Source organism: Tauraco erythrolophus, chromosome 7, assembly GCF_009769465.1.
Source record: "Tauraco erythrolophus isolate bTauEry1 chromosome 7, bTauEry1.pri, whole genome shotgun sequence".
NCBI classification, from domain to species: Eukaryota; Metazoa; Chordata; class Aves; order Musophagiformes; family Musophagidae; genus Tauraco; species Tauraco erythrolophus.
Window position 1 is genome coordinate 8,822,193 of NC_141471.1, and position 24,786 is coordinate 8,846,978.

The 24,786-nt window shown below is 37.7% G+C and overlaps 1 protein-coding gene across 1 annotated transcript in view; it reads right to left on the reverse strand.

The window, feature by feature from the left end:
* Nucleotides 1–24,786, reverse strand: part of PAXIP1 (PAX interacting protein 1) — a 36,806-nt gene that overhangs the window by 6,739 nt on the left and 5,281 nt on the right. Inside the window, exons 2-14 of the mRNA XM_086614838.1 lie at nt 24,605–24,739; nt 22,593–22,636; nt 17,000–17,063; nt 15,890–16,003; nt 11,509–12,153; nt 7,783–8,503; nt 6,872–6,966; nt 5,812–5,907; nt 5,339–5,476; nt 3,877–3,998; nt 3,120–3,304; nt 2,942–2,985; nt 243–310 (exon numbers count right to left, since the gene is read on the reverse strand). Coding sequence (XP_086470964.1) covers nt 243–310; nt 2,942–2,985; nt 3,120–3,304; nt 3,877–3,998; nt 5,339–5,476; nt 5,812–5,907; nt 6,872–6,966; nt 7,783–8,503; nt 11,509–12,153; nt 15,890–16,003; nt 17,000–17,063; nt 22,593–22,636; nt 24,605–24,739 — 2,471 coding nt within the window. The remainder of the gene's footprint in view (nt 1–242; nt 311–2,941; nt 2,986–3,119; nt 3,305–3,876; nt 3,999–5,338; nt 5,477–5,811; nt 5,908–6,871; nt 6,967–7,782; nt 8,504–11,508; nt 12,154–15,889; nt 16,004–16,999; nt 17,064–22,592; nt 22,637–24,604; nt 24,740–24,786) is intronic.

Genomic DNA, 24,786 nt, shown 5'->3' on the forward strand with positions numbered 1-24,786 from the left:
GAAAAAATTATTATGCTGAGAACAGGACGTAGTCTCCTGTTTCTGTTCTCTCCCAATTCTCTCTCTACTTCACTCTCTAGTTACTATCTTATTCCTGCCAGTTGAGTAGCTGGCAATATGCAAAACACGTTTACAACTATTTCAGTCAGCAGGGCACAGGATGGAACCAGACTGATGGCCACTGACACTTTGGTAGAAAAGTAAATTAAGGCCTACTGGCATTGATTGCTCGTTATTCTTACCTGGCTCTTTTGGAAGATGGCTGAAGACTGGATTCATTTTGCTTTGGTTTCAAAGGCAATCTCACACCCTGAAATTAGACCATGTACATGTTCACATCTGAACTGAGCAGGGAAACAAACATATTCTGAAGAGGAAAACTATACACTAATATTCTGAGACTATATTAAAGAAAACTAAACACAAATGAAAAAGACGAGCTAGAAAAAGACGAGCTACTGAGTGTGTACTAGTGCACCTGTTCCTTACACAACTGACTCAAGAGCAAAGCTGAACATTAACCAAACTCCTCCACAAAGTTATGTAAACATTTAAGTGTACACCAAATAAAGTATCCTGGGACTTTTTTTCCTTTAAACCTGATAATCGTCAATGGAAAACCCAAAGAATTAAATGAGAAAGAGACTGAAAAGCCTGTCCATTTGTTAAATACAAGAAGACTACAATATTCTTCCAGCTGCTTAAATATGAACAGAAAATACTGACGCCTGCATTTCAAACACTGAAGTTCCCTGGCTACATAAGCAGAAGCTCCTGTGGATGCTCAGGTACTCACTGGGCAGACATGCCTGCCTCCCCAGCACAAGATCAGCCACTAGAGCATTTCCCCAGGGGTAGGGAAATGTAGCTTTTAGGCTCTCCTTGGCCTGAGTAACTTGAAACTACAGCTCTCAGTTGCAGGAGTGTGTGACATCTATTTCTTTTAAACCTTCAAATCTACACCTGAAATTCAATGAGGAACACTAGAGGCACATGACCAGAAAGACAGGCAGCATTATTTCAGCCTCGCTGTGAGGATGGTCCTTTGGGAGGAAGAGGCCACAGGGCTTTGTTCCCTGCTCTCAGGGACGTGCATTTTTATGCTACACAATTATGAGTAAGAGTAGCTGGAAAAAAAAGCACATGCACTCACTTTTTGAGAGACATTTCAACTATGAAAATGCAAAAAATAGATGGCATCAACACTATCTGACAGACAGCTGTCCTCAAAAGAGGACCCCATACTTCAAGTCTCAAGACAAACAGAAATGCCTACCGAGAAGGCAGTGAAGTACCTTGTCTGACACTTCCACATGTCCAGCATTTTCTATTACCAAATCCTATTCTTCATACACGGGCATCCTAAGGGAGCTGGACAAGATTACCTCCACAAGTCCTTTCAGTCTAAGTTACAAGATTCTCACTTTGCATAGGCAAGAAGTGTCTCCATACAGGAAATACAGGAAAGGAGATACTAAATCAGACCTTCTAACTCCCAAGTTCTCTCCATTTGCTACTGAAGACAAAACACGGACCACCACCTTGTCTGAGTCACACAAAGAAGGCACATGCCCAATTTCAAGATGAGCTCAACTGCAATATGGATACAAAGGGCGGTGGTAACAAACCCAAAACTGGGTTATTTAAAAGCTATTTTAAGTATCAATAGCACATGCTGAATCTCTTCAAGGATTTTTATTTTGCCACTAGTAGAATGCATCCTTCTTCAGGAAAATATGAAGCACAAAATTTTTTAAAGGCAGTTAATTTCCTAAAATTTAGTTTCCTATGGGCCCACAAAACAATTCCACAGGGGTCTTTAAGCCGAAGAACACTTCAAACGTATGGCCAGGGATATAGTAGTGGCTATTTCTGAAGCTGAAGGGTATTAAATCAAATAGCGCCCAGACCCCATTTAAAGTATTAGTATAAATTCAGTTACGACAATTACTAAGCTCCTCTTTTCAGAAAAGTACACAAAACAGCTGAGATAAGAAGCGATCCAGAACACAAGAGGTATGGCAAAATGTTTTTCTGCAATATAAAATGTTATCTGACAAGTCATCTGTTGTCCAAATGAACAGAAAGCTCACGAGCTGAAACTGAGATTCACCTACGTCAAGATGGACACTGTGAAAACAGTTATCAAGTATAAATCTGAAATGGGAAGAGAATTTACAACACAAAAACTGAAACAGTTTTCTACGTATTCAGATGAGGAAACAGTTCAGAAGATAAGCTGCAGTTTCCACCTCAGCTCTTACAGCTGTCTCATGTTTTGCATGTGTTACAGAACACACTACATGACAAAATCTAAATGTTTTGTATCTTTTTTAAGGTACATTCTTCATATCCTTATCGTTGTTCATTTACACTGCTGTTAGTTCCAGGGTTATCAACTACTCTCCTTAAAGCAAGATATATTTTTAAATTATAAAATATATGGTATATATGCCCATGGTTCTTGAATATTTCAAAGAGATGAAATAAAGTAGTTCCACCCTTAATTTACATTATATATTCTATTTAAAATTTAGTCAATATTCTAACAAAACTCTTACTGTTTTTTGGTACTCTGCCTTAAAAACCCTTACGTGGCCTGGTTTTCACACAGTGTTAGGTACTGACTCGAAGTGTATACTCAGCCCTTTCTAAAGGTCTAATATGAAAACTGAAAAGTGAAGCTCTAGGCCAAGATGTCTCAAAAGTAACTCAATTTTGGATATCACAGTGCAGGTTCTTAGTTCTCCAAAAGATTATTTCTCAGATTTTTCAAAATGAAATAGAGAGGACACTAGCAGGAAGTAAAACCAGAAGGTTTAGTAGAGATCTCTGTAAGTACCTCTGGCATGTTGCTCACGCCATACACGTGCTCATGCATTAAAAACACTAAAGAGTAATCTCATAAAAACAGCTGTATATATATAATAATTCAACATACCATTAGAAGTTCTGGAGACACCTTTAATGGGACTCTCCAAGCATCTAGGAAATGAAGAACAAAACAAAAATGAAACAATTGCAAAGTTATTCATAACAGAAGACACATGCTTCTATTGATTAAACGGGCACAATCATAAATGCTATGGAACACAGGATTTTGGGACTTAAGCTCTTACCCAAAAGGTTTAGAACTAGATGTTGACTAGGAGAAAGCGGATCTTGAAGACTGAATACTGTATACCGACTGTGCTGTATCTGCCGTAAAGCTTCAAAATTTCCTAGCAGTATGTCACAGAGCCACTGTGCATTTACACATGGTATTCTCCACTCTTTAGCCTTCTCATACTTCAAGCCACTGGGCCTTATTGTTCAGAGACAAAGAAAAAAACATATTTTGATAAAATAGATAAAATATTTATCTATCTTATCTATTTATACTACTAATAGGCCAGCACAGAAATATTGTATGTTTATTATCTATTTTAACTCTGACAAAGTACATACTTCAAAAAATACTTTTGCTTTACATGCTAGAATAAGTCAATTAGGGGAGAATTTCTGCCCCAAACAGAATCAAGTTAGACCTGGATTTAACTTAATTTTCCCTCCCCCAGTGTTTTAAAACAATTATTTTAAAAAAGCTCTTTTACTTATAGATGATGTAACAGTCAGCATCATTTATACAAGACTGTAATACAGCAAAATTAGAAATTACTTTCCTTTTGCTTTTCTTCAGGAGGCCAAATTTATCATATCACAGCAAGCAGCGTTTCAGTTCAAGAAACATCATCATCATCACTAAGTTTATTTTTATCAAATCATGAAATAGACTAAAATGAACACCCTTAGAACGAGATGTACCTAGCACCTCACATGACGGAAAGCACTAACTGACAACAGAGTTAGTGAGCACTGTGGAGACAAACCACTTACTCTTTACAGATGAGAACTGTGTTGCTGCGACACAGATAGCCCGTGTATTTGGCACCTGCTAGGTAGGCCATTAGTTTGAGGTCATCTCTGTCACTATCAACAAATCCTGTCACAGAGATTATCTACAGATAGAAGGAGACAGTTAGAAATAACTGAACACAGATGGTACTGACAAAACACTCCTCTTGACAATATTCTAACTTTTTAACATTACGATGAAATATACAGCACCATAACGATGGCATATAGACACTGAATTAAAACATGGCTTGTAGGACACATAAAATACAATTTAAAATTGATTTCTTTATACGTAAAAATGTCAAGTTTCTATGACTAGTTCTGACTCAGGAAGAATAATTTTCATTCCTCTGCTCAGCTTTTTCTCATTTACAAAGACAACAGTTTTACTACCAAAGAGTTGATGGTTTTCTTCTTGGACATGTCTCACCTCTTTCTGCTGCTGCTGTTTATATTTAGGGAGACAGAGAAACACTTATACTTACTTGCCCTACCCTACTTTTAAAAATCTCCTGCTCTGTTCTGCCCTGCCATGAAGCCAAACAAACTGTGCCAGCTGATCACAGGTGGTGAATTCCACGTCTTCCTTTCTTATCCTTAGTCTTGCCAAGTTTTCATTTTTTGCCATTCTCTCCTTTTATTTAGGAAAAGGCAATAGCAATTTTATTGTTGATAATAAACTACATTTATCACATGTACTACTAACCACTGTGTTCATATGCACATTGTTATGTTTTGATTTTCTCAAATCTATATTTCTTTTTAAAGTCTTTTTTTAGACACAGGCTAGTAGCCTGTTTTAGAACAGGTCAGTAGCAAGGCCATCCTTGTACATCCTGTATATCTGCATCCAGCGCAAAGAAATCCAATGTCAAGACATACTTTGGCATCTTGTTTTATATTGCATAGTGTATCTCAAGATGCATCTGATTCAACTGTCTTTCAGCCTCACAAAACTCAGCTTCTCCAGTGCTCCTCATTGCACAGGCTACTGGAACTGTGACCTCCTATTCTCCGATTAACAGCACACGCTTCCTTTTGGGTATCTGCTAGGTATTGACCCAGGAAAAGACAAACCCTCAGAATATTGGGTTGTGGTAAAGGAAGCACATACTGCTAGACATGCTGTTACTAAAAAACTCCGCAGCTTGGATTCCTGTCAGCTTGCTACGTATAACTCAGGTACTCTTTGCACCTCAGTTCTAAAGAGTGATTCACAAACACAGGTGTTACTCCTCATCACTCAGAAAGACTTGTGAAGCACTCCGAATCACCCAGTAGTACGCACCACATCAACACAGGACTTCAAGATTAACAGAAGCTTTTCTTCCAAGACAAAAGAAATGCGTGTTTTGCTTTGAGTAAGCACTTTCCAGCTGTATTTCAATACTGCTCAAGTATGGAATCAAGCATTTGTTAGAAGTAAGCTTTTTCTTCTTACATGTTGAGAGCACGGCTTTCCTCCTGGTGGAAATGCCACTGGAAAATGAAGGGCTTGATGAGGTGGTACCATTTTCTTCTTCTTCAAGATTGAGTTCAGCCAATGTGCTGTAATACATCTCTTCCGTTCTCTTAAAGCCTATGAATACATGCGTAAACAGGTTTTAAAAATCAAAATATATCTTTATTTTATTTTAAACTTTTTCTACAAATACAACGCTTCCATTTTAATTGTTTGTTTTTCTCTACTTTTTTCAGGATCCTTCTTCTCATAGCATCTTCCTCAGTGTCTTCTGGAATAAATCTACTACACGCATTATGAAAAGTTTGTTATACCATAAACCACAAATCATAAAAACACATCACAAAAAACTTTTATACTTAAAATCTAAGCATGAAGTACATTCTGAAAAGCCCTACCTTTCCACTAATAAAATGAAAGCATGCATGAATACACATTACTAGGTTGCTTACCTGAGCATACATGTTACTGACTTGGCTTTCACAAAGAAGATGTGTACATCTGCTTGTAAGAGTAGGGTCCACTGTCCCACCATGTGCTTGAATGATCTGATAATAGAACAAACCCAGAACTTCTAATATATGTAACAATTTTTAAATTACCCTAAGAAACAAACAGTCTTATATTAAAGTCTACTCTTTAGGACACTGTCACTATTAGCACCATTTCACTGAAGAGTTACCCCCCAAAAAAGGTTTGTTATCTAGCTTAAAAACATTAAAAAAAAAAAAAAAAGGAGAAAACAAAATTAAATATTTATCTTTTCACTGAGCTACAAAAAGTCTATTTGTTTAGAATCAATTGAAAAAAAATAAAGACATATAAACAAAAATAACCCTTCTCACGTTTTTATTTTTGTAGTAAAACTATTAAACGAGTTTTCATGAACTATTCAATTCTATCTCAGCAATAAACACAAGTGCTGTTAAAAATGTCAACAGCTTACTTGATTATGCAAAATTGTAGGGAAAATTCAACTATAAAATCCATCAGAAGTTTCTGAAGAACATCAAAGTCCTCTCATTTAGGAAAGGATACAATCAGATTTTTCTGAAAAATAGAAGTTGGCAAAAAACAGAAACTCTATTCCTCCATCTTATTCACGCAGGTGGATACCTCACACGCTAATAAATGCCAAAATTATATGCAAAAAAAAAGTCTTTTTATACAGTCAAGTTAAAGATAGACAGCAATGCTATATTACACTTGCTGCACTACAGCTGCCTGATTAAAAGCATAAATAGTCAGGCAATAGTTAAGGCTATAACTTATTTAGCTAATGTTCTGACTAAAGACCTAATTCAACCAGGCTGCACATCTAAAGCATTTCTATTACTTTTTCTGGTCAGCTGCAGCTGAATAATGGTTTTTAGGTTGTAACGCAAACATTACACAAAAGGATGCCTGAAGACAAGGGAACAGTGCTGAAATACTTCCAATCATTCCTTTTAGGGTTTAGCTACTATGACATCATGTTATCATATTTTTTTAAAAAATACAGCAGAATCTCACCCGTTTCCAGGTTGCTAACAGCTGTTTGTCAGACATCTGTTCTGGGTAATCAGCAATTGCAAAGACACAGCCCAGTAGGAAATACTCTTCTGGAACTGGAATAGTTTGGCACATAAAAGAACAAAAAATTAAATACTTGCAAGTCTGAAGAGTTCATCTCAGAACATATTTGCTACACTAAACCTTCCTATTACCAGGTTATAAACTTCATTTAATTTTGAAATAATCTTTCTTGGAAAAATCCAAAATTTCAAAGCTGACAGCCACATCTAAAGGCACAGTTCAGCCCAAGGGTTTGTTTTTGTTCTAGGTGGTTTTTTTTTCCGTGGAGGAATATGGGCTAAAGGGGTAGAAGGAAGAAGCATCAAAAGGAAAACATAAACCAACTTACTCTTTTATATAGATCAGCTATGAAGAGCCAAAACAATCAAAAAGCTTTCAGTTCTACTAGCACGGACAGAATTCAAAGCAAGGTATGAAAACTTTCTACCTGATACTGAATCCTCATTAATTTACTAGTATTTCCAAAATTTAAGCTGTCTTTCCAGTTGTTATCCTCTTTGAAAGTTTCCCTTTCCCCTCTTCCAAAGGAAAAAAAAATTTTAAAAAATTATGGCATGCATAGACTAACACTGTTCTCATAGCATAATTCATATGCTTGTAGCATAAAATATATATATCTGGAAAGTTCTCAGTGCTCTCAGGTTTTTCAGATTTCTGCATCATCCTTAGTTATAATTTAAACCTGTTTGCCTAAAAATTCGTCAAACAGGTCTCAAGCCCCGAATGAGCTTTTTAAGTTTTACAATCCCATACTGTAAGCGCAGCATTATTTTTTGATATTCTAACCCACATTATGTCATGTCATTAGCCACTTTCTTCCAGGATCAGAAGGCAATATAGTTACTAACTCTCTGCTGCTGGATCATGTCCGAAAAGCGGCTGCTGTTGCAGTTGTTGCTGCTGCTGCTGGTGGTGTTGTGGCTGCTGGGCTGCAACTTGATGCTGTAGTGCTTGAGATGTCTGAGTTAAGTGTTGTGTGGCTTGATTCTGCATTTGCTGTTGCTGATGCTGTTGGTGTAACCGCTGTAAGTGCTGCTGCTGCAACTGCTGCTGCTGCATTTGCTGTTGCTGATGTTGCAGCTGCTGCTGTTGCAGATTCTGTTGCTGTAGCTGCTGCAGCTGTTGCTGCTGTAGCTGCTGCTGCTGCAACTGATGAAGTTGCTGTTGCAAAGCATGCTGCTGCTGGAATTGGAGCTGCTGCTGGGGACGGTGTAGCTGCTGTTGCGCGTGTAGCTGCTGCTGTGGGAACTGGAGCTGCTGTTGTGCGAACTGGTGCTGCTGATGAGCTTGCTGTTGCTGCTGTGAAAACTGATGAGGCTGTTGCTGTTGGAAAGACTGCTGGGAAATCTGGGGTTGTTGCTGCTGCTGCTGTAGCTGCATAAGTTGTTGAGGTTGCAGGTGTAAAAGAGGATGGTGCTGTTGCTGCTGTGCTTGATGTGACTGCTGTAATAAATGTGTCTCTGGTGTTAGTTTCACTTGACTAAACAGCACTGCATTTGGATGTCCCTGTTGGCTATGATTTACTTGCTGTTCTAAACTTTTTGTAGGTGCTGAAAGTGATTGTAATATCTAGAAAACAAAGATTAGTTTTGTGACCTTTTTGTTGTCATTCAATTCGAAAAATATTTAAAGAACTACTGGGAAAATACAATTCTCAAAAGAAAAGAACCTTATGCTTAAAACACGCTGGGAGCTAAACAAAAATCTACTGTCAATAGCAAAATGAAAAGACAGGGCTACATAGAGAAGTGTGAAGCTACACGTGGCTCCTAATATAATGCACCTTTTCGCATAATTTAAGAATAAAACCCATTCCTGTATTATTGATGATATCTCCAACAGCATTATGAATATTAATACTATATTAATAACTACAGTGATCAACTCCATCAACTGTAATATTCATTTTACAATCCTGTTGGCCATTAAGTTCAAAGTTTAGTTCCATAGTCTTATTTTCTTTAACTTAAAAATTGCTAATAATGCCTCTACTAATTAGTGCTCTTTGCAACACAGGAACTTAATACAATCTTGCTTTCTTTTGAATCAGTTCTGGAATATATAGTTCTATTTTTCAAACTGAATCCCAAAATACAAAGAAAAGTATTCATCTGCTGAGCACTAATAGTTTCTTGGGGAAAAAAAAAAACAAACAACAAACTAACCAACTCATATTAAGAATAATAGGTTTCAGGTTTATACAGAGTGCTGAAGGAATCTGGAGTTTAATTTCATTTTTACATGTATAACTCACTGTTAAGGGAAAAATCATTTCACACTAAGCAGACACAAGTTAGTAACCGAGTTTTTAAAGCATCAGAAAAGAGAAAATTAGGCAAATTCCTAATAGATTAGGATGAGTTCTACATGTTAAAATACTTTAAACTACCTACTAAAAATCAGAAGGAGCAATAGGAAACTCTAGACTCGCCACTCATAAAGTCTTTTAAACATGAAAACAGCTTTGGTGACTCCTGCAAAGCTTGTCTCCTTCACCCACACTGTTTCATCACAGACAACGTACATCTCACTGGAGTGTGTGCTCCAGAGAGAAGAATCACAGCACATCACTAAAACACAAACCAAATTAACTGTAACCTCTCAACGAGACATCCATCAACTTCTCATCAGAGGTGGCTCAAGAGTTTCTTACAAGGCACTTCAAACCACCCCAGGTTTCATGTTAAGTAATTTTGATGTTGTTGGTGTAGCACTCATCTACAACCACGATTATCAATGCATTACGCATCACTGATGTCTGGACAGCACCACTGTATAAACATTCAATAACTGAAAACAACACACACAAAAAGAATGTTTCTGGCTCACTATGAAGAGAGATCTTCATGCTGCTCTCCACAAAAAGTCCCAGAAGTCGAAATTACAGAAGCTTCAGGACATGTATTTCAAAATAAAGGGATAAAACTTTCAAAAGTATCCTAGGGCTATATTCAGAAAGTAACTTTGTATCTAAAAATGCCTTATTATTACAGATCTTGCTATTCCGCAGAAATCTGAGGCTCAAATTAAACATTAACTTCCCAAGACTGTGCACCAAAACACGGAATCCACCAAAGACTGGTACCCAAGCAAGATCTAAAGTACAGTTCAACCTACTCAGAGGGAAGTTATAAAGAAAAAGGTAAATTCAGTATTCCTCCCTCTAGGAAGCAGGTTCACAATTCTAAGATGTAAAGCTTTTCCACATGTGTTGGGCCAGCACAGCGACCTACACAGCAGCCCAGAGTATTTGAGAACAGTCCTTACACACCACAGTCAAGTCCCTGCTCTAACAGACTTCTGGAGAACAACGACTGGTGGAAGCACGATATCATTGACTGCCCTGTCACTCCATACATATCACGTACAGAGTAATGCTTCCACAGGGACACCACCAAAGCGTACTTCATAGTACGACGACCAGGTTGTAGGTGTGGTGTTTGGACACGAAAGCATCACCCAACTTACCACCACTGGCCAACCAACCAGGACTTTGGTGGTTCTGCTCAGTCCTCACCCAGAAGTCTCAGTCCTTAAACAATTCAAGGCACTGAGAAGAGGAATCCATCACCCAACTTACCACCACTAGCCAACCAACCAGGACTTTGGTGGTTCTGCTCAGTCCTCACCCAGAAGTCTCAGTCCTTAAACAATTCAAGGCACTGAGAAGAGGAATCTAAGACTCGGTTTTAAAAGGAAGCCTGCGTTTCCGTTTCATATTCAAAAGACAAATAGACAACAAAGAACCAACGTTTCTGAGTGACTCCACTTTTTGTGTTCGAGTACTAGCTGTAAGCTTCTATATTATTCAGGCACCTTTGAAAGTTTTACCTTCAGATGAACACCCAAATAAATGCACCAGTACAATTATTTAAGTAAAAGATACGTCTAACATTTACCAGCACCTACTTTTCTCACGTTCCCTTCCCATGAACATCTTAGGATTTCAATGCTGCAAGTTATATCAGTGCATGCTCATTCCCTTTTTATTTTCTTCTAAAAATAAATTCAATGCAAAAGCTGCAATTATTTCAACTATATGAGTGGCATAAGAACTTCTAAGCTAGGACTTCTGCATCATAATCAAGACTATACTATATAACAACTTAATGATGACCAGCAGAACAAACACAATAGAACTGAACCTACTGTGAGAATAATCAATTTCACAGTTTTATGCCTTTATAGCAAAAATAATTCCTTGCACTGAATAAAAAGCTTGAAGGGTAAGAAATTGGGTTTCTTGAAATAGTCAAATAATTCTAAATTAATTAGTTGGTTTTTTTTGCTCTTACCAAGAAACCAATACTAAAACTCTAAACTACGCTATAGTTAAAGACAGCTATATTCTTCCAAACATTTTTTCCAAATGCATTCTTACTTCTGTGAAGCTCCTAGGAATGAAGTTACTTATTACAAGGAGGTTACTAATTTGGCCACAACTTCTATGTAATACGGAGAACTTTTAATCCTTTGTACGTTTAAAGAACATTAAAAGGAAACTGAGGTTCTTGGATATGACAGTTCCTAAGAAAAGAGTCCAATAGCTTATAAATTAAAAATCCAACACTTACATGTGCTACATTTGATGGTCTATTAATCTGCTGAATATCAGCACTATTAGTAATATTCCTTAATGTCCGTACGGCTGGACTCCACGTAGCCATCATGTCCTGTCGATCAGAGCTTTGGGCACCTTGTACCGAAGCCATTAGATTGCCTCTCATATCCGGAGGCAAAATATTACCTGGCACTGGTGGGACATTGGCACACAAATTAATTAACCCAGAGTCTTTCCCTTGAGGCAACCTACGCTTTGCTGCAGATGCCTGTGGGACTTCAGCTGGTGTCCAATTCAAATTCCTTTCTTGCTTTTCTGGAGAGGAATCTGAAGAATCATCAAACATCAGTTCCCCTTTTGCCTTATCCGCAGTAGTAGATTTTGGTGAAAAAACCTGATCACCCAAAGGTGATCCTTCTCGAGAAGATGCTGGGCTTGATAATTTTTCATCAGTACTAGCTTCATTTTGGGAATCTTGTTCTTCATTTTCTGCTTCTTCCTCCTCTTCCTCCTCCTCCTCTTCTTCCTCCTCGTATATAACTAAACGAGGATGATAAGGAATCTCTTCTTTTTTAGTCTTATCAGCTATACAATCCAGTACCCAGTCTGGTGTCACAATTTTAATGCTGTCCCGTTTACAAGCACATTCATATTTTTCCTGGGGGGGGGGAGAAAAAGTCATTTAAAGACAAAAACGCCAAAAAAAACTTTCTGAGGTCAGGGATAGAGCACAGAGAGGCAGATCACAAGAGGCTGTCCAGTAACAGAATGTGATTTCTCTCAGAACTAACAGGACAAACTACACCACTGTGCATAACTGCAAGTTCCAAGAGATTAAAACAAAACTTCCACGTTTACAAAATAAAGGACTTACAAGGCACAACCGCAGAAGATTAAGTCTTCACTTGCAAAAACACCACTACCCAAATACTTCTCAAATTCAATCACTAAAGGATTTGCAAATAATTAAATTAAGTTCTGAAAAAGTCTGCAGAACTCCAGCAGCTAGGAATATCACAGTCAATACTAAGATGTAACTGATTTTTAGATGGACATTAAGGTGATTCAAAACATAGTTTATACTTACATTTTTGCCACTAAAAAAAGTAGAAAAAAAATCCAAAACAACAACAACGAAACACCAAACCACCATGAAAAAGCATTTAGGGAAAAAATCAGAATTGCACAATGAAGTAGAAACAAATATTTATAAGGTGATCACTGAAAAAAAATGAAATTCAGCAGAAATACAAATCAGAAATCAGTCACATATTTCCAATACATCTTCTCAGAAGCTGCAAACCATAACGTTGCCCTTAACTTGAAAGTTACACTTCTGTCCAAATACTAGCTAAATCAATTTCAAAGAGAGATTATGATGCTGACGCAGTAAATAACTTTATCCCTCCCTCTTTCCTTATCATTTCATCATTTGAAGATATATACAAATAGTAAAACGTCACTATTTCCTTTCCTAAGAAAGAAAAATAGACACAGGATCAGTGCTCTATTATTCAAACATCCTCTTTGATAGAAACCCCTCACAAACATCAAGACAATGCGGGGGGAAAAAAAAGAAAACTTTCTTTAGAAGATTAGAAATTGTTTCAGGATCTAATATTTAAAAGTGATTGAACTGGGATTTTCTTTGTATGTCAAACAATATAAATTAACAACCAGCACATTCAGAAGAAATTAATTTAATTTAATGATTCTCTAGAGTTATTTCCTACAACGAAACTGTCATTCATAGACAATAAAGAGATTATAGATGAAATCAAGTTTATTTGCAGATATGAGTTTTCACTCTGTGTGGTAAGGATTATTAAGAATCTTGTTTTACCATCTTGTGTCTAGTCAAAGCAATCATTTAAGTTTTACTAGTGTCAAAACTGTTCTCGTTATAAACTGCTGCAGATTCCCTTGTAGCAGTATGTCAGAGCAGCAGGACTAGAAGCATTTTAAGTAATCATTCTATAAAATTGTTCCCATTCAACAATTATGTAAATTAAACAAGAAATTTATTTTCTCCTACAGATATGAAATGCTAATGTGTTTTTTTCAGTTTCTTTGTCAAGTTCAAGACAACACTCTTTGCTTTAAAAAGCTTACGATTTAAGGTAACACCTCTTAAATGTGTATCCTCGTCTCTTAAAAATACCATTTTAGGTAGCAAAGCTCTTTATCCAAGCATTATATTTTGTTGTGATGGAGCAGACAACGAGAGTGGTGTTCGGTACACCCTTCTAAATATTCCACAGAAGAAAGATCATGCACTTTAAAAAAAAACCCGAGCACTTCCTCAAAAAAAAACACTCTAAAGGTTCTTATGGTTTTAAATGAAAGAAGGAAGAAAAAGCAAGCATTTTCCATGTCCACACTTTCTCTTCTCTCAATGCCAGCCCAAGTTTTATTCTAAAGCACTTCCCTACCTGTTGCACGCATAAGTCTACTGTCATCCTACTAGCCACGTTTTTCTCTTAGTATTAGATAATTTAGATTAACTCCAAAATATTAAAAGGGTCATTGGTGGGACAACAATACACTCAATTTGTATAAAACATTAGAAACTTGACAAAGTTTTACAGATTTATATAAGGAGGTAGCGTACAGAAGCTGATCTTACAAGTTACTCACATTCTAATAACTAGCTTCAATTCGTTTTAAGCATTTTCAGTCTCTGAACAAACACACTAAATCAATTAGAAATGTATTTCTAATACATGAGTACTAGTAATACATGTATTTCTAATACATGAGTATTAGTAGTCCAGGAGTACCTGAATACTTCATGAAGTTTCATGTAGTGTACCCAAAGCAGTACTGGCACTACAGCAGAAAAGGCTATGCTGATGCCTTTAGCCGGCTACCTCATCTTTCTGATTCAGTTTCTCCATTTGCATAAAGACAGCAACATCAGATTTCCTACATAGGAGTAGGAAGTCAAATGATGATACTGAATTAGGAGGAGCTGTGGACTTCCTCGAGGGTAGAGAGGCCTCACAGACAGATTTTGATAGACTACAGAGCTGGGCAATCACCAATCATATGAAACTTAACAAGAGCAAGTGCCCAGTTCTCCACTCGCGACGGGGTAATCCTGCTTACACGTACAAACTGGGGAATGAAACGTGGTACAGCAGCCCCATGGAAAGAGATCTCGGGGTCTGGGTTGATGGCAGGCTGAATATGAGTCAACAGTGTGCCTGGCAGCCAAAAGGGACAACCGTGTCCTGGGGTGCATCAAGCACAGCACAGCTAGCTGGTCAAAGGAGGCACTGGTGCAGCCCCACCTTGAGTACTGTGTGCAATTTTGGGTGCCTCCATTTATACAAGGACATCAAACTATTATAGTGTGTCCAGAGGAGGGCAACCAAGATGGTGAAAGGTCTCAAGGGCAAGGCTTGTGAGGAGTGGCTGAGGTCACTTGGCTTGTTCAGCTTGGAGAAGACTGAGGGGTGACCTCATCACAGTCTACAACTTCCTCAAGGGAGGCAGTGGAGGTGGAAGTGCTGATCTCCTTTGTCTGGTGGCCAGCGATAGGACACAAGGAAATGGAATGAAGCTGCATCAGAGAAAGTTCAGATTAGGACATAGGAAAAGATTCTTCACTGAGAGGGTGGTTGGTCACCGGCACAGGCTTCCCAGGGAAGTGGTCATGGCACCAAGCCTGTCAGAGTTCAAGGAGCGTCTGGACAAAGCTCTTAGTCACTTGGTTTAGTTTTAGGTAGTCCTGCGAGGAGCAGGGAGTTGGACTTGATGCTTATGGGTCCCTTCCAACTTGAGATATTCTATGATGCTCCAATGGGAGTGATTTAAAGTATGACTACTTTATCACCAGTTGGACAGGAATGCTGTGTACTGTCTATCCTACCACCTCTCTTTAAGAGAAATGAGTTGCAGGATTTTGAGAATTCGCTTTTCTTTAAGAAAAAACAACAACAAAAAAAAAAGGAAAAAAAAAACCTGTACCTCCTCCTCTCTTTTTATTCCTTTCTCTCTCATAACATCAAAGGGCATTTTATGCAATTTTTCAACTTTATCCTTTATTTTTCTTCACTGATTCTGTATCTAAAGATTTCCAAATCACAATCACTCATGCCTATGACATGTAAAAATCAGGTTAAGACAAATAGAATAAAGAATAAAACACTTTATTAACCCAGAAATACAAATACTGATATGAAATTGGACATCTTTTGAATCAGATTTAAAGCCATGCAGAAAATAAATATTAATTGAATAGCTGCAATGCATAATTGTGTTTAATTTAGCTGTTCAAGACTAACGAACAGTCTTAAGAATCCTAACTTCAGGGAGGTGGAAAATTTTTGATTATTCAAAAGCAAATGAGAGCTAAACCAAGAAGAATTGTACATGTAATAAACTCTTACCCCCTTTGGCTCAGGCACAATCAAATGAGTACATTTATTATTGAGGCTCAGCTGGCAATTCCCTCCATAAAAAGTAATCAAAGCCCACAGAGTATTTCGGTCTTCAGATGAAACCTAAAAGGAAGGTAAATAAGCCTTTTAGTTCTATGCCACCAGCCACCTTCTGCTTGAAGAATTTTAGTACAATCCACGACATACCATTTACAAGTCTGGCTAATGTATTACCCATCACTAAATACCAAATTAGCATGTCAGTTACGGAGAAAAAAGGGCAACAAAGAGAAGCAACAAGAAAAGAACTGAGCAATCATTTTTAACTTGTACAGAGAAAGAGAAAACATTCTTCACTCCTGTAAAACTCAACACTAATTCATCACCATCCACAAAAGGAAAATGTTAGTGATCGAGTAAACAAGAATTATTTACCTTAGACAATCTGTTTAAATTCATTAAACGGAATTTTAACAAGCAGACCATATTAATAGCCTGCGTAAACACACAGTTTATTTCTAACAATTTATGTCACAGCAATGTCCCTGCTCCCCTGCCAAGAAAGCCACACGTACTTAAGCCGTTACCATTCAGAGTCAGCTGACAGTATCACAGGAATAATTTGTTGGAAAGTCTAAAGCACATGTACACGTATATTCCATTAGCACCCAGGCCCTGATCTTGTCCACCTGCACACACACACTGGTCACAGATCTACAGAGCTGCCTATGAACACAAGCCACCAAAGCACCACCTTTTCACTTCTTTACTCACTGACACCCTTGTTAAGGTTTCAGTGCATAGGTAGGTAAAACATGTTGACTGAATACTGCATTAGTGCAGAAATACAAGGACAGAAGTAAAGACTTTAAAGCCTAGTGTTCTCTGCCATTTAGAATCACCACAGAGCTGAACACAAGATAAATTACTCATTGAATGTTCACAGTGTGAAATGTTCATGCCCTCGTTTTCAGTGAAAAACTGTCTTAGGTGATAATTCACCTAACATTTAGAAAAAAGTCATAGTACAACAGAAAAACTGGTATCTTTTCTCAAAAAAACAAAGCATTGCACACATATCTTTCATTGCAGTAGACTGAAATATGGTGCACTTCTTACCTGAGAGAGACAGGCAGTGACTCCAAAAAAGATCTGACACGATTCTGGAGAAAAGCCACTTTCACTGGAAAGCAGGTGTCAAGGATGCAAAATAATTTAAATGAGAGTTTCCTGAGGGGCATTAGAAGGAAATCAAATAGTGCGTATGGTACTTCTCAGATGTTATCAAGTATTTGACCATTCAAAAACTTTTATCTTTAAAAGCATGTTGTCTGTTTCCAATTCAAGTCGTATCCATCAAGAAAAAACCTGAGGTGCAATCTTCATCAGGACACTTGCAATATTATGATCAACTTTGTCACCGTCATTATGCCACAGTTTAACCCGGGCAGCAACTAAACAGGAGGCAGTCACTCACTCACCCTCCCCCACACCCTGGGGATGGGAAAGAGAATTAAAAGGGAAATGGGAAGGAGACTCATAGGTTGAGACAGGAACAATTTATTATTAATAATATTAATAATAATAATTTTAAAATAGTAGTGATATAATAATAAATTAATAAATGTATAAAATAATATATCTCGGCAAGTGATGCACAATGTAACTGCTCATCACCGAGTGACCAATACCTGTCTCCTCCCAGCAAACAATCCTGAAACAGGTAAGTCCCAACATCACAATCCTGGAGAAGTGAGAGGCCCGAAAAGACAGCAAGAGAGAGGGAACTCTGAGAGTCCAAGAGAGCCCTCCGAAGAGAATGATTCTAACTTCCCAGTCAAACCGCTCTATATACTGGATATGACACTGCATGATATGGAATATTCCACTGGCCAATTTGGCCCTCAATCCTATGTCAAAGTTCAAATCATAAGAGAAGTTGTGGACCTTTTGTCCCGGCCATGCTCCCCCCCAAGCCTGTTGTGCTCCTGCACACTGGAAAAACGTGGGGAGCTGAAGAGTCCTTGATGCCTCAGTACCAACTATAAACATCAGTGCGCCACCAACACTCTTCTCATAACAAATTCCATACTAAATCCAAAACACAGAGCTCCTCTAGCTCCTCTGCTAAAAAGAAAAACAAACTCTGTCCCAACTGAAACCAGGACACATTATAAACTTGTCTCTTCTCTGAACATCTCCCTCAGCCTATCTCAGGATGCTTAGCTTATAGGAGTCAAGTCATTATCAAGAGCTTCCTTCCATTATTAAGTGCTTACCTGCCATGCTTAAAAATACAGGAGAATTTGAAGGAGAATTTTTGCTACAGTCAGTAACAGACAACACAGAAGTATTATGATGCACAAGAAATTCAATAAAATGAGACAGAACAAGAAGAGTTTTTTCTAAAATAAAAGCTAATAGCAGACACCTGTGAGAAAGTTAAAATGTCTTTTTTTCACGCTTTTTAAAAAAGAATGCAATCTGGTGGATGCTTCATTTAAAACCAACAAAAATAAAAGCACAGCCTTAAAAAACAGAAAACAGGTTAGAAAGCAATACAGGAGCCAGAGGTTTCAGAAATGTCAAAGTTTGGTAACCAAACAGTACCAGTTTTTGGTTTAAGATATCTCTTGGAATCTAACCGATCCTTTGCAATTTCTCAAAGACTGGAAAAGTAGAAACCATTTCCTAGCATACAGCATGGTTATTAAATCCACAAAAGGCACTGAACAACAACATATCAAGGGACAAGCTCATATATCAACAAAAAAGGCCAAACCAAACAAAGTATTAGGGAGATTATCTGCAAACAGCAGAGGGCAAGTCGGTATAAGCAAGTATCAAATCTTCCGCTGCTGATTTTTCCCTACTGAGGTGTAACTCTGCGTTGGAAGCTGGCTAGGCAACAGATACAGGGAGGGGGAGAATCTAGGAGCTGCTGTGAAACACAAACTGAGAAAACATCACACCAGGATGTAAAAACAAGAACACAGCCTGAAACTAACATCAAGTTTTCCACTGTGCTTTCAAAATTCAACAAGATCTCTGGTAGCAACGCGTATTTGTTTTCAGATGCACGAAAGGGATCGATAAATGAAACAGTATGTGAAAAACAGTAGTGAGAATTTTTACAGACCTAGTAAATACAACTTCGAAGAGAAAAATGAAAGACCAGAATTGATGTGTTTAAGAAGTTAAGATGACACATCTTCAAATCCTCTAAAGGCCGTCAAATAAAGAGAAGTAATTTGTTCCCCTTGTTCAGAGTGGCTCAGATAAATCAAACCAGGGTTGGACTGCAGCACAGTAATGGAGTTAAACTCTAGCAACACAACAGTGAGGGGAGACAATGAAATCTCCACTACGGGAGGGGTGTTGTGAAACAGGAGGGAGAACGGTTTGACAGAAGCGACCTGGGAAAGACAGACGGACCATCTGACTTCTGTAACTTCCCTCCCTTTTCTACACTTTCATACGATTTTGTGTTTAAGATGCATGTACATCTCGTTGGAAAAAATGACTACAGAAACAGATGTGCATTGTGTTAAAAGTACACACAGATTTTTGAAATGAAACAAAATTATTTTCCTCGTGCTGTTGACAGATGCACCAGCAATACTTAAAGTTTGAGACCCAGAAGAGACAACACACAACAAGCTGACAAAAGCTCAGAGCACTTGAAAACTTAAGAATAGATTACTGCTGTTATCCAGAATACTCCAAGAAGTTCAAGTCTGACCAATGTCCTAAATTTCACCGTGTGGCTCAGGATCACATTAAGGTAGAAATTCAGTACTGGATCTTTCAGAAGTGCACAGTTGTCTACTCCCTGCCTTAACATCTGCTCCTAGCACGTAAAGCAGCAACAGCTCACTATTTAACTTTTAAGAGGTCCATCAGTTTGACTGCAGCTTGCACTCTCTAAAGAATAGGAGTGAAATAGACCCTCTTAAAACAGTTACAAGCAGCACAACAATAATGTTCCAAGTGGGTCTGGAAAACAAAAAAACAGAGAATGCAACAAAACTCACTTTTTTGCCTTCCAGCAACAAAAATTCAGAAGTGCTCTGATTCTCTTTCATCTGTACAAGACCATGGAAAAATAAATCTTCTCCATTCTTGCTTTTGCCGCTATCAAGAGAATTAAGACAGACATCACCAGCCCTCTTTATGGCATTATAACTGAAGTTTTCACACATAAAACTGTCTTTCCTTCGTCACAAAGGCTGCTTCCTGATTCATTTTTTTGTTACTTCCCTTTAACTGATTTTATGAACATCATCAGTTAGCATTGAACAGGAGAACATACAGCCTTCTGAAATTCCCTCTGGTGAAAACAACTTTCACAGTGGAATGGTAAAATGTATTTACATGAAACAGGCAAAATTATTGTGCTTTTATATTATATTAAATCTTTTTACGTTAAACTTCACTTTTAACAACTGACAGGCAAACACTGATCAAATAAGTACCGGAACTGGTAAGACAACATAAAATCCTTAAAGTCCTCATCAGATCCATATATCTAACTGACAGAAGATGTTTCTAGGACTTGCTTCAGAAAATTCAATGACCACTTCAAATATTACATCTCCAAAATAAAACATAAACAAAAGACAAAAATGTAGAATCTCAAACCTCTACCTAAGCAGGGTCCAAAAACAATCAACTGGAAAAAGTAAGCTATTCCTATTAACTACTATATTTTTTTTCATTATGGTAGTACCTAAAATCCTAATGAAAGGCCAGATGCCACTGCACTAGGAGTCGTAAAGAGACTGAAACAGAACAAAGTTAAGACTTAACAACCCATTTTAGTGAGCACTATAAGGCTCAGAATAAATCTAAAAATACCAGGTTCTAAGGACACAAAGTGCTAGAAAGAATAAAGTCAAAGGTCCGAGGACACATTTATTGCTGACAGGTGTTCAAAACTTCCTTCTTCCACGCAGCTCAAGAATACCATACTGCTGAGACCTGGCCTTTTCATTTGGCCGTTGCCATATACCCACAATAAAGACTTCCTGAGCAATAGCCATTGAGGGCTACACTCGCTCATTTATTGCTACAATTTAGTTATGGACTGCATCACTCAGCGGTTTCATCTGTTGATTTCTCTTTTGGGTATGTAATAACGTCAGCTCTTAGAGTACTCTCTTAAAAACACCTGGTTTCAGACAGAAGACCAATTTTCTAATAGTGCAACTTCTCCATGGGGAAGAACAACACTAGTAATGCAATGCTAGATTACTTAAGCCTGAAAACATAGCTAATTCTAAGCTCTTTCATTATTTTTCAACCAGTCCTCAGGAACATGGAGAAGGCTTACAGACGCATGACATGAGCAACAGTACACCCCCATCCTGACAATGAAATGATGATAAACACATTTATTATTTCCAGATGCAAAAGACAAATCACTAGCCTAGATCATATCACAATAATCAAATTATTTTTAATACAGGAGTAGTTCTGGTAATTTGGATTTTGCCATTAAATGTTCAGTATTTTTCTTCCATTTGGAAGACAAGTCATTCACGGAAAACCTTCTTCTGCTTTGGTCAGAAGACTACCCCTGACTATGGGAAGTGTTTCACACTAACTGCTGAATTCTATCTGTCACATTGATTATCACGATCAAAACAGCTGCAAAGACTTCACTATATCATTTTATCTGATGAATTTAATGCTTTCTCTTCCTACAGTTCACTCCCTGAGCTGAATTCTCTGGAGGAAGTAGAGAATATAGAGGTTATTCCGAAAGTCAAGACATAGCAAGATGCAAAGGCACATACCTTGAAATACTGCGTATAAAACATAAATTCTGAATCACTGAAAAAAAACTGAATTCCTCATGCAAACACCTGGATTCCTGCACCTACCACCTCTTGTTTTCCATTACAGACACAACCACCTGCTCACCTCACTCCACAATGAGATCTCACACGTAAAGCACACCTCCCTACTCCTGGCATTGTTTGTTACAATCATCCACTCGTATCTCTACTGAAATGTATTGCTCTGCCTCAGCTTTTCCATATACAGAATCTTTATCGTGAACGGTCTGAGAAAAAGATGCATGAATTATTTTTTTTCTGTAACAATAGCCATTGTCACCATTCCTATGATACAAAGAAAAAACAGGGTAACATAAATAAAGATGAAACAGTAACAAGTGGCAAGAAGAGGAAGGAATATGCCATCCATATGCAAGAATATATGCTCTGAACAAGTTAAGATATATAGATCTAGTCAAACACAAACGAGGGTCTACCAAAGGCAAGGACAGACTACCTCAAAAATGGGAATACTAACACTCTCTGTTTATAAAGCATTGATATGAGTTACTGCACGCTTAATCCCTTAATCCTCCTCCTAGAAGAGGCAGAATAGACCTTTCTACTATGAACCATCTTTTGCCCCCTTACTGCACTCCAGCGTTTTTCCTGGACGCCCACAGTTAATTGTCAACTTCCAGCTAAAACGTTTCGAGTCCATTTGATCACAGTGAAGCATTCAAAATAGCTGGAGGGACAGGAAAACTGAAGACAGAGAAGCTCCAAGCATGCTGTAATCTTGGCAGGCGAAACACATCCTATAATTTTAAAAATTTAAGCTGTACGTACTTGAAACAGTCTTTAACCCCTTGATGGTATCTATTTTAACGTTCTTTCTATAGAATTGATTCAAATTTGAACTTAAAGGATACGGCAGAAGAGCTCCACAGCGAACAGACAAGATCACCCAAGAAGGCTGAAAAAAAAAAAAAATCACAAGACATTAAAAACCTCAGTCTGCATGTATGAAATATGAATTATCTTCTGAGTTCATACTACAGCTAGTTTGAATATGTATCTCCCAGCTTTGAAAATTTAAGTGTTTCACAGACATCGTACTTAGGCCTTTACAAAAAAACCTGTTCTGATTTATTTGTAAAAGTTAACATAAAGACTGCTCAAAGGTTGTGCAGCAATATGGGAGCAAGACTCCTTTCTCTTGTCCTCCTGTTGTGCCAGGAAAACCATTTACAGTATTTATTCGTCCCCTCCCTTTTTTCAGTTCTCCCTGCTCTACAAAAACTAAACCTCACACAAAATCTCCTACCTTACAGTCATCACCAAGGAGTCAGGAACTGTAACCTTACATAGAAAGAAGTTTCTAAACACACAGCAGTGCTGGCTGCTAACCACAGAGGTGATGCCCCTCACTGACAGTATTCTGGACAGAAAGGCTCAAAGGAAGAAAAGGAAGTGGTGGAGAATGGAGGAGATGTAAGGCAGTGGTCCCAATACAGCATATAAGGAAGAAAGGGGAAAGAGACTGGCATCGCATTCAGTACAAAATTACTTTTCCGAAAAAAAAACAAACAAAAAAATATATTGTGGTAATTATGTTTCTGGTGTCCCAATCCTTGCTATTCTCTTTCCCTTAGAAGAAGGTATACAAAAAAAAATGAAATAAAACCCTTTAATTCATAAGTCCTTAATCCTCTGCAAAAAAAATGGGAAGTTTTCCTCCCTCAAAGTTTTTTTCTCCCTCATTCTCAATAACAAGCTACCTTTGCCTCTGACTTCCACTCCTTTAATACTTAGCCTAATCTTCTTGATTACAGATCACGCTGTGATGTTTTCAGGTCAAACTAAGTGACATTACTGAAAGACTTGCTCTCATTTGGCAAATGAAAAATTTTAGCTAATTGCAGTCATAAAGAAAATTAAATTATTTAAGTAAATGGCATTAGAAAGCAGAAAGCACTGTCATGACACTGATGTCCTTCCTCCCTTGAGAATGGCACCAGTCGTCTCGTTTATATGATTAAAATTATGTCACAGAGCACTTCAGAAAAAGGAACTAAAAATTAATCAGCACAGCCACTACAACCATAAGGTCTCTAGCTAGGCACCTTTTATTTTTTGGAATTAATTCATCATTCTACACTGTCAGGTGAACTCTCATGACATAAGCTATCAAAATTCTCTGCCACCTGTAACCATATGGAAAAAATAACCCAAAATCATGTACTCAAAGGTACTGGCAGTGAAATACTAGTGTTTTTCCTTCTAATCACTCTTCATGACTTGCAGAGTGACGAGTTCACATTTTCAAACAGGAAGCCCAGAATCTTTCACTGGAAAATAACCCAGCATTGCAAGACAGTCACAAAATACTGGCAATTCCAGTATGAGTACAAAAAAAAAAAATCAAAACTTGAAACATTAAAATCAAGAGAAAAAAAATCTATTTTCTGTAAGTTCCTATTGTTTAAAATTAGCGTAGTAGACATATGCAGAATCAACAAAATCATTCTGCACCTTGCCACTTCCATGTGATTAAAAAACCCCCTCAGCACTCTACTGCTAATTCTAAATAGAGATTTTTCATTGCCAGATGCTTGTAAGAACCTTCCCATCAGAAACACTGCTAACGTATAGCTAATAAGACACCATCTCACAGATGACTAAAGAAAGAATCTGGAAAAAAAAAAGAGAAACAGAAAACAAATAAAAAACCAAAATCACTGAAAGATACAGAGCAACAACAGAAAGGAGAAAACTGAACTGTAAGAGAAGTCTATCAGTCAGGATGAAAGTTTGTGTAACAAGAATAAAAGATTTTAAAAGACATGTTTCATTTGGTCATCATTCAAACAAGAGTATTTTCTGTTATAATAATGAAGTATCCATGTCAGTACTTTGACAGTATCATGGATGAGTCATTCACCTTTACCACAGGGAGATCAAAAACTTCACGAGATTCTCCAACTTCTGGATTGTCCCCATCTTCTGAAATAATATGTGAAGCCAGTGCATTGTAAGAAACTTCCTTTGCTTTCCCAGCTTTCAGAAGCTGAATAACCTAAACCCAAAAGAGAACAGGGAGAAGTCAACAATTTTTAGCACCTT